The sequence below is a fragment of the Rhinolophus sinicus genome, chromosome 7 (genome assembly GCF_057876585.1).
Source record: "Rhinolophus sinicus isolate RSI-liver-muscle chromosome 7, RSI-T2T, whole genome shotgun sequence".
NCBI classification, from domain to species: Eukaryota; Metazoa; Chordata; class Mammalia; order Chiroptera; family Rhinolophidae; genus Rhinolophus; species Rhinolophus sinicus.
This window is the reverse complement of record NC_142507.1, coordinates 41315962-41333551: the sequence shown is the minus strand read 5'-3', so window position 1 is coordinate 41333551 and position 17590 is coordinate 41315962. Positions and strand designations below refer to the sequence as shown.

General features: G+C 39.7%; 1 protein-coding gene across 12 annotated transcripts in view; it reads right to left on the bottom strand.

Annotated features, from left to right (window-relative positions):
* NTNG1 (netrin G1) overlaps nt 1-17590 on the bottom strand; it is a 294603-nt gene that overhangs the window by 34196 nt on the left and 242817 nt on the right. For 5 of the 12 annotated variants that reach the window (XM_074318381.2, XM_074318379.2, XM_074318382.2 and 2 more), the window contains 2 exons: nt 16092-16259; nt 10512-10646 (listed from right to left, as the gene is read on the bottom strand). The exons of 4 other annotated variants lie outside the window; for them this stretch is intronic. In XM_074318381.2, coding sequence (XP_074174482.1) covers nt 10512-10646; nt 16092-16259 — 303 coding nt within the window. The remainder of the gene's footprint in view (nt 1-10511; nt 10647-16091; nt 16260-17590) is intronic. 3 more of the 12 variants (XM_074318383.2, XM_019746506.3, XM_019746507.3) reach the window with 2 other exon arrangements.

Here is a 17590-nt window from a genome sequence, read left to right as displayed (position 1 = left end):
AATAGCGTGTATTTATGCAGGCCTCTTCTCCCCACCTTGCAGCAATGGACAACTGAAGGTTAATTTTTAAAAATAGAGAACCTGACAAAGATAGGACAAAAAGCAAATAGCATTTAAATAGAGTTGGGTCATGACATTATTCTATTTCTGTAGGCAGAGCCACATGATCCAGAATGCCTTGAGTTCAATAGACTCAGTCACACTCAAAAGAGCACTGGGACAGAAAAGGCAGGGGTTCAAAGCACAGACATGCACTTTATTCAGAATAATCACCTCCACTATCAAAGGTGATGGTTAAAAAAAATAAATTCTCAACAGGATCTGTATGTATATATTTTTTTCCTGTGCCCTTGGTGATATAGCCTGATATTATTACTGTAATTTTCTCTTCGTAAAGGTTTTTGCTGGTATTCAAGGTGACAGGTTGTTCCTGCAGAATGCAACAGAATGATTTCTCACACCAACATGAGCAATCCTGATTGCTTGGTGGCCACCCTGACTTCTCGTTCATTAGCTGCTGATTGTACGAAATTGATGCTAAATTGACTTGGCTGGCTCATGAGCCTTTAAACAGTTGGCACTGACTATGTCTGTGATCTTGTCCTGGAAATTATATGGTCAAAGCCTTCCTGTTTCTGGAAATCCTACCGTTTTTCTTCAGACCAATTAGGGCCTGGTAAATATGAATCAGTTAGATCCATGATACCCACGGCCAGACAGAGGGCACACTTTAATGAAACGTATGGTTTTGGTTTTCAAAAAATGTCCTCGTCTGCCTCCTGCTTCACATTCTCTCCACTTTATTGAACAGGTCCTCTGTTTCTTCATTTCTAAGTGCTGTGCGAGTTTGAAATAAATCAAGCTATGATCTGCAGGCCAAATCCAGCCCTCCTGTTGTCTATGGCCTATGAACTAAGAATGGCTTTTTCAATTTTTTAAGTGATTGAAATAAAATCAAAAGAACAATATTTCATGGCATGGGAAAATTAAATGAAATTCAAATTTCAGCGTCCATAAATAAAACTGTATTGGGACACAGACACATTCATTCATTTATGTGTCACCTGCAGCTGATTCCAGGCTACGACAGCTGATTTGAGGAGTTGTGACAGAGACTATAAGGCCCATGAAGCCTAAGATAATTGCTATCTGTCCCTTTATAGAAAAAGTTTGCCAATCCCTGGAATAAATCACCAAAGCCTCTGTCTCCATCTGCAAAGGAAAAATGACAAAAATCCTATAAAATGCCACAGCAAACTCAATGAACAATAAATATTCACTAATAACAGGTTTCCCACTTATCTGGTGTTTGAGTTGGGGAAATTACCCAGTTTGAATCTCAGTTTTGCCATCTACAAAACGAGGAAAATAATCTGACCTCTCTTGCAGAATGAGAATGCATTCATACTCCAGACACAGTAAATAAGAACAATTTTCGATATGTTAAAATAGTATTATTCCTCAGAAGTTCGTCCATATGCAAATCTCAGACCACTTGTGAGATTTCAAGATTACACCTTAGAATGCCCAGCCCCTCTCTCGGATGTCACAGGCGGTGCACAGAGAAGGCTGACCACGGTGGTTGAGCAGACATGGCCCGGGAAGGTGGCAGCAGTCACACCCAGAATCAAGACCCTTGACTTCACTGGGTTGACACCTAGAATTTAGTTGTCAGGAACCCTCCCACCCTGGCGTACCCTGTGGCTCTTCTATCTCCGAGTTCTACCCCATTGCGACGGGGGGCTGATGACTGGCCCTTCACTGAAATGACAATTTTTGTCTTACAAGTTTCCAGTGTGGGGGTCCTTTTCCCATTAGATTGATTTTCATATTTAGACATTACAGATGCAGCTTTAGAAGATTCTGAGATTCTCTCTCGTTCTCTTTCATACACACATACTCACACACACATATACTCACTAGTGCGTAAAGAATGGCTCAAGGTGAAACTCCATTTACGAGTAAAGTAAGGAAAGAACAACCCGTATTGTATTTCCACTTGCCTACTGATCATCTTACTCTCAGATAGCTCCGCGCTGCTGCTTTGATTCTGGGATACTTATAGATACCATTATACCTGCATTCCTCCGTGTGGTTTGGCATTTCACACACCTTTCGCTGTCAAACTTGGATGGTTCTATGGTGTGACATCATAGTGTTTGGGCATATTTGTCATTCTTAATAGTCTCTTCAAACAGAGGGGAAAATTAACATGGGTTGTCAAGTAACTGTGGAGAGTGGCCCACCCAGGTCGGGCCGAGGCCCCTCTCTGAGCTTCGTGCAGGATAGCTCAGTGGTAGGCAAACTTCAGAATGTCAGGAGGTAGCCTGGAATTGCTGTTAGTACATCCATTCTCTGCATTTGTCCTACAACGAGCTTCCGCAATTCAAGAGCCTCCGGTTTTGAATGTATTTAGGACCCAATCCTTAGTGAAGGGCAGTCTGAACAACCCACTCCCGTCAAGCTGCCCCATCAGGCTTTGCCTCTGATGGTTGTTTCCAAAGAAGTTATTAGTGGTGTGAGGAGTTAAAGTGCTTTCCACGGCCTAAGTGTAACCCCCCACTCGTGGTGGCATGAGATCCCCTATGTACTAGAAATTGGTGGGCTTTTCCTCCCAACCCTAAATTAAAGGTATGTTAAGAATGGAGGGAAACCGGGACCTGGAACTGGAAAGCGACGGCTATTAGCATGACTGAGTGGTATGGCGTCCTCCTGCTGAATCAGGAGAGATTTCACAACTGGGAGCCACCCTGGGGTTTGCTCTTCTGGCTGACAAAATGAGCCTTTCCCTCCCAGTAAGACTACCCAGCGCATTTGTAATGCCTACAAATTACCACTTTCTATCTTCTGTCTTCCTAATGTTTTCCTTTTTAAATTACCTCTGGGAGGCACCTGCTGGGTCTGTTTAAAGAGCATTTCCTTCCCACCCTTAGGAGTGGAACAACAGTAACATCAAGTGCCCTTCCAAGTATTTGTTTTTCATCACTGTTATGGATGTGGGGCTCAGCAAGGGAGAGGAGACTGGTGTTCACGTTGCTAGCAAGGAAATTAAAAACTAGGATTCGGTGATGCCATTCACTTCTAACAATAGAGATACAAGAGCCAAGTGAGTGAAACTGTATTTCTAGGACTGCAAATGCGCTAATGCATCGCAGACATCCTTGTCTAAGTGACATGCCGCCTGTCAGTGGATTCAACCTGTGAGGTCAGCTGGTGCAACGGGAACTGGATATTTTCATGTAACACAGCACATAGCAGGAGACGGCAGCGAGAGGCAATTGAAAAATTACAAGTTAGGCTCAAGGTATTTGTCCAGGGAGGTATAATGTTCATCTCAGAGAAGCAATTGGGAGCATCATCTTAATGGTCACAAGTTGTCAGGCCTGTAGAAGTTAATCTCATACCAGGAAAAAAAAAAAAAAAAAAAAGGAAAGAAAAGGAAACCGGCTGAACTACAGCGGCAGGAAAGCTATGATGGGAACCAATTCATCTCCAGAAATAAAGGAATTATGTAAGTCTGAAATCTGACTCTAGGAAATACAGGGAGGACTGAGAACATGGCAACTGAGGGGTATCAGCGTCTTTCGGGTGGTAAAGAGAGACTTGAGTACAGAGGCTAGCTGAGTGGCCAAATTGTGGTTCTTAATACAAATTGAGCTGAGTATCTCACTATACCTTCACTTTTTGTCCCATGGACTTGGTCTGCAAGTCAGAGCTGGGAAGTTGGAGAGGCCCTCGAGGTCTTTTCGCTTGATTTTTCATGTAAGCAGAAACTCTCCAAAAAGCATCATTCATAGGAGCCTGTTCAGCTTCTGTTTGAACTTTCCCAGAATCCAGGGATTTATCGTCATCCAAGGTACCCTACTGTTTATTCTCAGGCAGCTGGAGAGAATAATTGTTTTAAAATGCTAAGCGGAAGTCTACTTCTCTCTTTTTATCCACTGGTCCCAAGTCTATCTTCCAGAGCCAACAAGTCCACTTGTTACATAACAGTCCTCCAAACATGGGCTGACACCTGGAACATGTCAAATCATATGCTCACCCACCTGCTTCAACTCTCTTTATGAAAAACTCTTTATCAAAGACTGGACTCTCCTACATCACTGTCCGCTGTGTTAAAAGTTTCCCAAGGTCTCGCCTCTTGACCTGGGCTACTCAGGGCACATTTCAGGGGCCTATAACCTCCTTTGGTCTTTGTTCAGCCTGGAATTGTTTTAGCTTCTTTGCAACGTAGGACACAATGCTGTCTAGAATTGAGCTTGGCTGTAAGATAAGATCTCCATATCTGTCACTTGAACAGCTGTTAGCACAACTCTCTACCACTCTGCTTTTTGGCAATTGTGATTTGCTAGCCTTAATTTGCAGCAGTGTCTAGCACATAGTAGGTGCTAAATAAATGTTCATCAACACCTCATTGGGAACCCTTGTGTAGCCATGTTGTTTATTTCAGTAGTCTCCCATTTTCTCTAGGTAGTCTACTGGGAAAAATATGTGTGTGTGTGTGTGTGTGTGTGTGTGTGTGTGTGTGTGTGTGTTAAAGAAGGTTGAAGATTTTACTCTCCCCACCAAGAATATCACAAATTTTTTTAAGGTTTGGCATGAGACCCCTTAAAGGTTTTATCAGCATTTGCTCTCTTATGTGACACTGTCATCTCCATATGACCAATAAGCACTACTAGTAGTTCCCGACTGCTTTTTCTATTCTTTGGGTGAAGAAATTCTCATCAATACAAGTCAACAACGCATCTTTTAGTATCTTGTTATCAGAATTTCCCCATTTTGGAAGATTGCAGAGCATTTAGATTTTCTAATTTGGTTTTAGACAGTGTCTATATCCTCCCAATGGTTGTGTGGTCTACAACATACTCTCACATTTCCTGTAAGATCTTTGGTCTTGACTGAAAAATATTTCACTGTTTCTAATTCACAGTACAAGTCCATACCTTCCTGACATATGTTGCTCTTTTCTAATTCTATTCCATGTGTCTTTTGAATAAGTTTTACCGAGCATGAGTTACATTCCTTCTCCAGGACACATGCCTATTTATCCCTGGCATTAAAAGTTGATATTCTGGATGATTACCATGCTAAGCAGAATAAAATGCCTCCTCAAAGATGTCTGCACCCTAATCCCTGGAATCTGTTCCCTTAGGTGGCAAAAGGGCCTTTACAGATATGATCCAACTAAGGAAGAGCCTTGAGATGGAGCGGTTATTTTGGATTACTTGTGTGTGTGCAGTCTGATCATGTGGTTCCTTAAAAGTGGAGACCCTTTCTCTGCTGTGGTCAGAGAAAGATGTGGTGATAGAAGAAAGGTACAGAGAAAGTTTCTGGCTTTGAAGCTGGAGGAAGCAGGCCACGAACAAGAGAATGCAGGTGACCTCTAGAAGGAAGTAGAAGCAGGGAAAAAGATTCTCTCCTTGTGCCTCCAGAGGGAAGGCAGCCCTGTTGACACCTTGGAGACCCTTTTTGGGCTTCCCACTACAGAACTATGAGACAATAAACGTGTGTTGTTTTCAGCCACTAAGTTTGTGGTAATTTATGGTAATTTTCAACAACAGCAATAGAAAATGAATACAGTATTATGCATTCTCTGGGAAGGGATACATCTAAGCCATCAAGTTTTGTTCCCCAAACTTTCTTATGCTTCTCCTGAGAATAACTATTGTTTTTTTTTTGACACAGTGTCTAGTTTTACACTTTTATAAGGGTGCTTTCACTATATCCCATTCAAATTTAATAAAAATCTTCTTGCTTAGGCCATTGAGTCTCCTATTAAACACACTTTCCTGTTTTGGTAACATGTGTACTGATCCTTTCTGAGAACTGATATGTTGAGACTGTAGGCCATGGTTAGCAACTGAATCTTACTTAGCCTTCCCCTTGCTATGCATGCTTAGTTCTTGATTTCCTACATGCGCTGTTATCTCGCAAAATCATAACATTTAACTATGTCACCAAATCTTTTGACTTTAACCCAAATAGTCAGGCTTTAAGTGCTTCTGAAAGCATCATTAGAATTCATAAATTAGGTAAAAATGGGGGACAATTGGTGGCTTTAATAAACACTGCATGATGTTCTAATGTATCTTCTCCATCCTGCAGGAAGAGAACACATCTCAGCCTCACTGGTTCTATGCGTGGCTATTTCCATTCCATTTTCCAAGGAAAGACTCCTCCCTCCCCCCCCACCCCACAAACCTCCCCTATTATCCAGTCTTCTTTGTGCAAGTAATAAGTGTTTCATTGCTTCCCAATAAATGTTAACCCCTATATTTTATGTGAAGCATGGAATGTGGCTTCCTCTTTAGAAGGTTCAGCTTTATTCTCTGAGATGTGGCACATACCTCTTCTCTGATTTCACAGGGGCACATTAAAAAAAATACCTTTTTCTCTTCCGGGTCTCATTCTTCTATTGGTTACCTCAACACTAATTTTGATTCTGCCTGGCCTCCTTGAAATCTTTTTATTTCTGCTTCCTTTCCTGGATTGTGTGTTCCATGTGGAGCAAAGACCATTCATTCTGATAGTTGTCAAGTGTTTCGCCTTTTATGTGAGAGAGACCCACTTACATTTACGGAGCACCCCATTGGTGGGCCCCTCAGGCAGAGACTTACTGCTGAGCCTGGAATTCTGCATTCCCCAGCTGAAGCCCCACCACTGCTGTGGGGGTCAGCTTTGCTTCAGTCTCTTGAATCAGCCTTGTTTCTATCAAGGGATTTTTAGAGGCTCCTAGGTCGATAGTGTGATATTTCAAGAGTGGTCATCCTTGCTGCATGTTCCTCACTATTATTGTACAGTAAGTTTAAACATGGGTTCTTGCCTAGCGCTTTGTCACATCAACATGTGCTTGGAACTAAATAATAGTAACTGAGTGCTTACTAGGTACCATGAGGTCCACATTTATTATTTTCCTTGAACTTCCACAATTATCATGTGTTAGGTCCTACCATTACCCCCATTTTTAGATGAAAACTAGGCTTAGAGAGTCCAAGTAATTTCCTCTAAGTCTCGCAGGTTGTAAGGGGTGGAGGTGGGATTCAAACCCAGGCCTGTATGACTCCAGAGCCTAAGTGTGTACTCACTTTGTTCCGCTCAGAGGATGTAAGCGGTAGTATCGGTAACTGGATCCTGTTATTTTCCGTTCCCAAGTCCTTTGAGACTACAGTTCCACATGGCTCCTCTAGGAGACTGGAGCTGGGTGTCTGGATCCCCAGACTCTGTGCTGACACCTACTGCTGCCCCTTCCTGGCAGTACCTACCCAAATGTTTACTTAATCCCTGCTCGCGGCTGCCAATGCCACTGTCAACCCTACTCCACCACTATTTTTCTTCTTGGCATGGTTTCTTGTGGCCAGGTTACTATCACTGCCACTGATCAGGTGCCTAACCCAAGGATGGGTTCAACTCAGGGCAAGCAGAAGTGTGCATGGGGGTGGAGGGAAGAGAAAGACAGAAAAACATTTTTGAATGTACTTATGTATGTGCAGACACAGGAGTGATATAAAAATATTTGTCAACAGACAATCCCCAACTGAGTAGAATGGATACTTGTTATAAGACTGGTGTTGGAAGGTACCCTGCTAAGACAGGTGTCGCCTCATTAGTTGCTGGATCTTGGGGGTGGTCTAAGATATATCCCAGGGGAAGGCACTTAGGGATCGCATGCAGTAGCCATTTGCCAACTGACAGAAGAATTTCTATATTTTGACATAGAGTATCTATCCTGTGCGGATGGGTCTGAGGGAAGGAAAGATTTCACGGTGAGATAAAACTGTGTTTAAGGGTGTACTCGAAATATGTTAAATTTATATAGCAAATCTAGTCTCATCTTGTTCCAGTCCTTCCTTTACAGATTAGCCAGAGGAGTCTTTCTAAAACAAAATTTTACCCTTTCATTCCTCTGCTTAAAACTGTATGATAGATTCCATATCTCCTTTGTTTGATGGTTCCCAAGTCGCCTTCCTGATGAGATGCAACTCCTTAGCTTGGTGTTTAAGAAACCACATGGTCTGGTTTCTGGTTGCTTTTTCAACATCTTCTCTACCTTTCTAGCATACATACATGTGCCCGCATGCACACACACACCCATACAACCTTATCCCCCGTCATATCAAAACTATTTGATATTTCTGAAACATAGTACATTAGCTCATGCACCTTTGCCCAGGAGGTTCTATCCTGGAAAGCTCCTACGAATCCTTCAGTACTCAAGCAAATAGTTATCTCTTAGGGAAGCTTTACTTCCCATCCGGGCTTCACCAAAAGCATGTACATAGCTCGTTCTTACTTCTTATCACCTGTCAAACCTGTTGGGTTGCATGTCAGCCTCTCATTCCAGATTGTGTACTCCATGCCCACATGTCCACAGTTGCTATCTCTCTTCATTGTGCAGACTCTACTGTTGGCTCAATGCCTAACACACAGTAGGTCCTCAAGAAATACTCAAAAGGATAAAGCATTTACTCCCATAATCTCACTGATCCACATAGCAACTATGTGAGGCGCTAGAGCTGAGGCACAGAGAGTCTTGTACATCACACAGCCCTTATGTGGTAGGGCCGCACTTACATCCAACCTTCCATCCCAGAAGGAAACATGTGGTGACATTATATCCTTTTATGATACTCTAATAATTAATACAGAAACATTACGTTAGGCCCTTTTTGAGATACATTTCCCCTACGGCTAGATTAATTCACTTTCCTCTCTAATGTCTTTCCTTGGTTACACTCCAGGAATCCATTCATTAGGTCTTGCTGTTTCAGGAAGTTTACATGAGACTTTCTTTTTTGAGAAGTGTGTTTTAATTACAAAGTCTCCCTACACCTCATGCCTTGAGTCTTGGGGCTGGTTTTAGACCTTTTTCTGTCCCTCCTTCTCTCCTTCTGACTGGTGGCCTTCTCTGGGCCTCGCTGTCCATATGTGCCAGGACTGAGGACTGTTCTGAGACCCGGCTCCTCACATGGCACCTGAGATCCACCAACTCATCCAGACCCCGAAGGTGCTTTCTTGGAACCTACGGCATAGAGGACTTTTAAACCATGACCTTATCCAGAGCTTACACGCAGGTGTGCTGCCTGACTGCTTTGATTTGACTGTCTTTTAATGCTCCTCTCCAGCATGGCTGGAGATGCCCATCCTCCAGCTCCTGGATCCCACCTTACCCTTGGCTGACTCAGTGCTAAATTGCTCAACCCACTTCCACAGTTCACTGATGCCCATGACATTCGTATGGCAGTAAATTTCACTTTGGCTTTCCATTATGTAGAAGTATAGCTTACAGATTACTACAAATTCTACAAGTAGCTAGTAAAATATTCTGTACAGCCCTGGTAGAAACTGGCTTTCAGACGTTTCCTGCATGCTGACATTTTTTCAAGTGACAGGTAAGCTAAGAGACCTCTGAGCTGTGCTGTCCAATATGGCAGACACATGTGGCCATTAAGCCTTGCAATATGGCCGGTCCTAAATGAGATGTTCTGTTTAAGTATAAAAAATCTGACTTCAAAGACTGTAGGAAAAAAAATGTAAACTATATCCTTATTTTAACGTTAATTATATGTAGAAATTATAATATTTCAGCTATTGTGGGTAAAATAAGTTGTTCACATCAATTTTTATTTATTTTTACTTTTTAATGCGGATAACAAAACATTTAAAGCTACATATCTGGCTGGCACGATTGTCCACTGGATTGTGTTGCTGTAGAGGATATATCTGGTGGCTCTTTAATATTAGTAAGCTGACTGTGTAGATAGAATGGAAAGTTAGTGTAGAATTAAAAAGCAGAAAAGGTTATGAATGACAGAAGGAAGCTTATGCTCAGATTTTTAAATTTCTGTTCCCTGAATACACTGACATGCCACCTGCCTTGACAAGCTCTTAAGAAGGTCTGATAATCCTCAGAGAAATGAGGCTGAACCAAACGAAATGACATCCATCTAAGGCTCACTGAAGGGTGCCTAACCTCAGAGGCTTAAAATCAATATTGATTTTCATCATTTATTTTACCCTGGCATTTAACTATCCCTTAGATTTAATACCTTTAGATTTTTGGTTAAGATTCAGTGATGGGTATGATAGCAAGGGTGGTAGTAAGTTATGTAGATATAATTTAATTTATGAACTCTGGAGCTCCAGGGTAACTTCCAGTTCAAGAAATATATTAACCACATACACATCACCCTTCATTTTGCGGTGAAAGTTTTCAAGCTGGGTCCCTATTGTGCCACTTAATTTATGGTTAGGCCAGGTACATGGTTCTGTGTTCAATATTTCAATATAAGTTGCTCCAGCCATCAGAGGGGATGAAGTTGGGTTTCAAAACAGCCAGCTGGACAGCTGATGGATTGCTCTCTCTCCTAGCCATAGGCTGGGGCATTAAGGAGCTTTTAAAGCTTGTCAGTGGCTGGGGTCTTTTTCTGCTCTGAGCAGCTGCACGCACCGGCCTAGACAAGCAGAATCAGCCATGCTGCAGCAGGCAGAGGGCACCTCCCAGAGTTACTTACGTTGACAGCCGTAGTGCCAGGAATTTCCCGGCAGACACTCATCACACTTAGGCCCTGTCGTTCCAGTCTTACACTCACAAAATCCTGAGCCATTACAACGATCATGGACTGAGCCCAAAGGGTTACAATAACACTCTGTAGAAACAAGACAACACACAGGCTGGAGACAAGTCTGTATGGTTTACAGGTTATCAACACAGAAGCGTCACTTATCCATCAACGCATCACTTACTTAAAGAAAGATGGCCACTAATGAAATGCTTTTGGAAATATGGCTATTTCAGGTTCATGATTTACATGCTCAGCCTTCCACGATATCGGAGGAAACCAACTGAAAACTTCCAGGAAATAAGACATCATGCTCTTCACTGCTAACAGATCATAATGGAGATGCCATCTGTGAGGGCAGTTTTAGATGGTCTAATGAACACCATGAGAATTTTCTATATCAAAGATAAATCAACATGCCATCAGTGTAAAACCTGTTTTAAATTTTTCAAATGGGCTTATTTGTTACACTCAATTTTTGAGAATTGCTGAATATTTTTAAAGTGCAATATGAATGCACTTTGTTCATTCAAAGGCAGTTTTACTTTATGATTTGGGATAGCACCTTAACTTATTTATATATGCACCGTTTTGTGATGAGCCTTTAGATATTGTATCTGCTAGGCATGTTAGTACAGCTTTTATGCAGCCTCGATGAACAATCATGAAAGAAAAATAAATTTTGCAATCACAAGTCAATTTCAATATAGGCATCATGTGAAACACATTTTCCATTATAACGTCTGCTGGTAGGACAATATAACTCCGTGTAATAAAAAGTAAATAGAATATTTCCTTGACTCTTTACACATTCTTATACAGGATACTTTTTTACTTCTGAAGCACTATTTTGCTTAAAGGCTGAACCAGAATTACTTAGCTTCCACTCACTTGAAAAGTAATAACAGCTAGTTTTGGAATTTCTGGGCCAAAGTTTCTTTCCTCATTACCGCACTGTATACTCTTAGACAGGTTTGTATGTCTCTATCTCACTTTCTTTATGGTCCCATTAAGAGGTTTTCTTGTTAAAAACAAAACAAAACAAAACAAAACAACAACAAAAAAAACAAATAAAATCATACCAAGCAACCAACGAAACAACCAACCATGAAAAGCCCTGAAAACTTTGGTTTCATATTACTAAGTTTAACGTCAAATTAGCAATGGAAATTCAGGGTTTAATATTATAGAGAGGTCCAGAATTTTGGCTCTCACTATTTTTGTCATAGGAACTATTTAGATAATTTCTTCAAAGAATGTGGAGTACCTTAGAATTATGATTTATTTCACGTTAAGTCGTGTTTTGACTTCAACATTCTTATGATACAAACATATATATAAGACATAAAGAATGAAATACATAGGTGAAAATAAAACTAAATTTTACTCTAAAATGCTCTCTCCTTGCCTGGCTTGGCTTGTCCCTAATAATTAGAGTTTTATTTTAAATTGGCATTATTTATTTTAGTGTGTGTGTATAGGGGTTGTTCAAAATTTTTTAAATAGGAATTTTGTTGTGGCTTTAAAATGTTTCTCTGTACATATGTATATTATAAGTATGTTCCTATACCAAATCTGTAATAATGTTTCTTACTATTTAAAGTGTATAAGTTGGCAATGAGTCACCAACATTTTGTAGGCCAGGAAGAGAGTTACATCTGGCCAACATGAATTCATATATTATTCTAATCAATTGGCCCATAACAATGGATTAAGGTTTTTAGATGCAAAAAAATGTAAATAAAATTTTTAAAAATGTAGAAGATCTAAATCACAGTATATCCCAATGGTTCTCATAGGAAAAGGCAGTAAATGTAATGCTTTTCAAACAGTCATGAAAATAAGTGACAAGGAGAGGTGTGGTCTACACTCCACCTTTCATACAAATAATTTAGTTTTAAAAATACCATTTATGGGGCTTTGATCAATGGTAGGTGTTGGGGTGATGAGGATGGCCTTGGAGAATTATATTTTATTTCATGAAACTAGGAAGAACTATGAGAATAAAAAACAACATGACATACTTTTGGAGGTTTGATTAAAAAGTTACACTACAATTGATTTATAGGTATTAGAAGTGTCTTGTGTTTGCTTTGCTCTAGAGAAGCTATCCCTGATGACCTGATCGTGGGTTTCAAGAGCAATAAAACATAATACATCATAATTTGAGATACGTTTAGTAGCAACTGCTGAGCCCTGTGTTCCATTCTGATGTCAAGCTTGTTATCAGGGATTATTAGCAGTGATTACCCAAGGTCACAAACCACCTATCCTCTAGCTTCCTGCTTAATGCTTGAGTTTATATGAAACAGAATCATGCAAGGATGTCAACTTCATGTAATTGCTGCATCATACAGGGTAATTACATGCATCTTTGGAGACATGGTAGTGCTTGGAATTTGTATGAAAATGGGTAAATTCACCAGTAATCACAAAGCAGCAATCACTGTGGCAACATGAAAAGGTTGCATTTTATATTTGCCATAATATAAAATGATGCAAGTAGTTTAAACATCTATTTCAACACAGAGTCGACACTTTGTCAAAGGTATAGGCTGTACCCTCGTGGATCTGACTGCCAGTTGTTAAAAAATTGGGAAAGTGCCTTGGTTTTTTTTTTTTTTTTTTTAATTTGGAGAGACTAAGATGAAGTTCAAATTTTCTGAGTTTACTGCCTAATTCTGTGAAAATGAGTTGGATAAATACCCATTCATTTTCATTAGTGCTTTCTGTACAAAATAGTATAAACATGAACTCTCAATTACTTGTGGTGTATCCTCTCCAATTTAATTCTCAGTCCTGCCTCAAGCCCTTTGGGGAGCTTAAAGGTGGAACAGAGTGAATAGGGCATATTGCTCCATAGGGCAAACCTTGGCAATGGAGCCACAGGCTTCCAGAAGCCCTTGTGAACTCCAGCCTTAGCCTTGTGTACAGGCAGCCCCAATATCTCTGCCCTTCACCCCTTAAGTGGGAAAATTAAAATCTATAGCTCTTTTAGGAAATTGTTATTGATTCCTTGTGTGTGTATATTGACTAAAGACAAAAGATAAACCATAGCATATACCAGCGAGGCAAATTTTTTTGTTCACTCTTTAAAAACAACTTTACCCCTTAGGAAAAGGACAACAATGTAAGGAATTTTGATATTTGGGGGTTATTGTAGCTAATTGTGTGGTACCTAAAAACACTCATCTTTGTGTTTACCAATTACTTTACTTGGTTTGAAGAGTATAACATACTGAATAGAAACATGTTTGTCTCAATAACAAATGAAATTCTCCAAAGGTTTATAATTTTAATTAACAAACTTTCTAGAAATGGTAAAAAACAATTGCTCTTGATTTTTTAAGAATAGAAATCAATACAGAAATGAATATTAAGCTTTTCATATTTCATCTTTAGTTTATGTGATTTAAACCACAAAAACTGAATGGGCTCTGTTCTTGTCTGTGGATAATCAAACATGGATTTACAACAGGACCATACCTCTTAGAATTGGCCAGGAAGTGCAGATTTTGTAGTTCACAGATTACTTTAGGACTGAAAAAAGGCCAAACTTCCTGAGAATAGAATACTCTGAGCCAAACATATTGGGATAATATTAAGTGACCTGCTATAAGAAATTTTATGGAATAAAATCTTCTCTCAGAAGGCCCTTTTCTTTGGTTTATTTAAAATAATATGAATTAAGTTATAAAACATTTTAATTTTATGTATTTTGTAAAAATGATTAGGTTTTACTCCTGTGTTCCTATTTATTTTCCCTTTTCTCTTGTTTCCATATTTATGGTATGACATTTGTATACTTTTACAAATGACATTCAGTGAAATGTAACTCTGCATTCAAAATTCAGACAGCTACATGTCTTTTGGTTTTTATTAGTATCCTGAAATCTTTGTAACCCAAGTGTTATAGAGGTAATTGAACTGCTTCTGTTCACAAGCTCATAGTCGAATTGTGGCTGTCATCCAGAAAGTAAACCATAAGTAGAAGACTGACAAGCTTAGCTTTGCTAAATGTGTCACAGTGGTTGGGAGACAGTGTTTAACTTTGAAGTCAGGAAAATAACTCTTTGCTAAAGGTATATGATTTAGGCCAATTTGCCTGACTTTTCTCAACTAGAAAATAGGGGAAATTATCAGTGCGATACTTACCCCCAAGTATTTCGTTAATGAGGATCAAGTCAGAAAAACATATTTACAAGTCAGTCCATAGTTCACCAAGTGTTTCCTGGTCATCCCGTATTATCCCAATTTGACCAAGAGTTCTCCAATGACTTACCTAAGGCACTCAGCTATTAAACTAGCAAACTGGGACTTGAACCCAGCTCTCCGGCCTTTAAATCCAGGGATTTCTCCACTAATTCACAAATAATAAATACGGAAGACTTTGAAAAATAGAACATACTGTAGACATAAACAGCATTATGTAAAAGTTGGCCCAATTGAATTCAAAACAACTTGTACAGCTATTTTATGAGACACTTGGCAAGTACCTATATCACCTTGGCAATCCAATCAAAGAACAATAATCTCAGAATTGCAGATTGACTGGATTCCTTTTTTTGATGAAAAGATCACCTGCCATTTTTCAGCTCGTGTATTCTGTTTAACTTATGTAAAAAAATCTACCTTTAAAGTTGGTTGCCTATACAGTTACCTACTGGTGTGGCAACAGATCTGTAGCCATCACCATTTTGAATATATGCATTTGTTCCAAGTAAATTATGAAGTGAAATTCCATTTATTGTTTCTTATTTTTCCATTAGCTCCCTTTCTTAAAGGCAGGTTCCACTACACAAAAGGTAGGCAAGGTTTTTTGGATGAGAAGGGCACCTATCCCGGCAGCTGACATAAACAGTAGTCATGGGGTTTGGGGAGACTGCTCCAGGGGACCCAGGGGACTCAGTTTTCCAGGGCTCATGAAGCTAAGAGAATTAAGCATCTAGAATAATTTTCAGAAATTGCTTCTCTTTTGGGGGGCTCTAGGAAAATTCAATAAATGGAATTTCTTTACTGTGGATGAAAATTTCAGGAAAACTTTTACATTACCAGTTATTAGTAGCTTTCAATTCCAAACGGCAATATTTTTAATCAATCAGTATTTGTTGATTACCAATTATGTGCAAGAGCTTGTATCCTAATTTCTCATATCTATTGTTACATCCCATATAATGAGTTTTCATTTCAAAAGTTAGGATCAGATAGAAATTACCAGGTTTTAAGATTTCATGCAAAAAAAAAAAAAAAAAAAGGAAAGAAAAAAATAGAAAGAAAATTCTTCATCTTCTAAACACGATTTTTCAGAGCATTATCTTTAAAGCAACAATAACATAAGGATTCAAAATATATCCCCCAACTATGATTTCAACCAGCACAAGTGAATTTTAAATCTATCACAAAGATGTTTTTCTCCATTGAGAAAATTCATTTTGGCTCAGCCATGGTGCAAATCACCAGCCTCTCCACTTTAAATAGCTCCCCATAGCTCGAAAGGCACAGAACAATAGCTGAAATTGTAATGGAACTGACCTATGCACACATTCTCATCGTCCAGCTGTGCAGAAGCATTTCTGAAGTAGCCCAGCCTGCATAACTCACAGTGCTGCCCTCTAGTGTTGTGTTTACAGCTCACGCAAATGACTGTATTTAGCAGATCGATATAACTGCATCGATTGGAGTGGCCGAAGCATTCACAATCTTGCAAGGAAGAACAGAAATGTATACAGAGTGTATACAGTAGCAGAGTAATAGCACACTACATGCTCGGATAAAATGAGGAGTGGAGAAAAGATGGCGGAACGGCATTACATATACACGATTCAACATGACACATGGCGACAACAGGTGGTTGTGACTGGCATGGAAGTAGCATCTGTTTCAAGCACGATAGAAAGGTTGGACATTCAGAACATGACTGGGGATTGTCAATTCTTGGCAGACCAGATGAACAGAAGCATTTGCAGGTGTACACCTTTTAATATTTGGAAAGAGTTGGATTTTATTGATGCAAAAGTCTACTTTTTGCGCACTGAGAACTTGACTGTCTTTGCATCACTGCCCTCATTTTCTCTTCACATCTGCAGGCTTCAAAAAGAGGCTGGCAAGTATGTGAGCATCCAGAACCTGAATCTGCCATCACCCTTGGCTCCATTGTTTACAGTCTAACTATCATTTCTGTTGAGACTTGAACTTCGTCAGGATTTCACAGAAATCACGGCAAATTTAATAGTGATCTAGACAACTAAGTAATTCCTTATTTTTGCTTTTTTCCCAAATGCTAAAAGGGAAAATGGCTTTGGGAAGCCTTTCATCAGGCCAAATCTGCATGTTTGTTTATGTGTGAGAGACAATATCTAAAGCAGGGAGATTATTTGTATTATAAAAGGGCTCTTACGATTTCTTTTTCTTTCAAGTTTCAAGCTAAGTCTGCTACAAAAGAAGGATTAGGCAGCTACTGTATTCCCAGATTTTTTCCCTTAGCCTCCTCAAAATGTTGGAGGAGGCTCTGAAGCTTAGGGGTGATGGTAACAAGAACTAGACAAGGGGATGGAGGAAAGAGAACGACAGCAGGTGGGGAAGGGTGAAGAGTGACTAGATTTTCTCTGTGTTGCCTCTCAACCAAAGCAAGAAGTGGTGAACTAATTCAACCTTTTCCAAAGAAGTGGTAAAGACAAAGACAACTGGTAGCAATAATTATTAAATTAGACAGAAATGAGAAGGGTGAGAGGTAACTAGGTGGGGAATGTAATTTATTTGTCTTCTCAAAATATGGGGGGTAAGCCTACCTGGACATTTATGGGGAAGGTCAACCATGATACTGAAAATCATTTTTATACTCCTTTTTTAAAACGTCCAGCTTTGATTTCATCTCACCAGGAAGCCAAACACAGGCACTATTTGAGCCCATCCATTCAATACTTTATTGGATTGGTCTACCATGTGCCAGGCACTATGAAAGGTGCTGAGTTACTCTGTTGTCCCAGATAAAATTTTGGAAGTACTGCATTTGGTGACTAGGTAAAAATGAA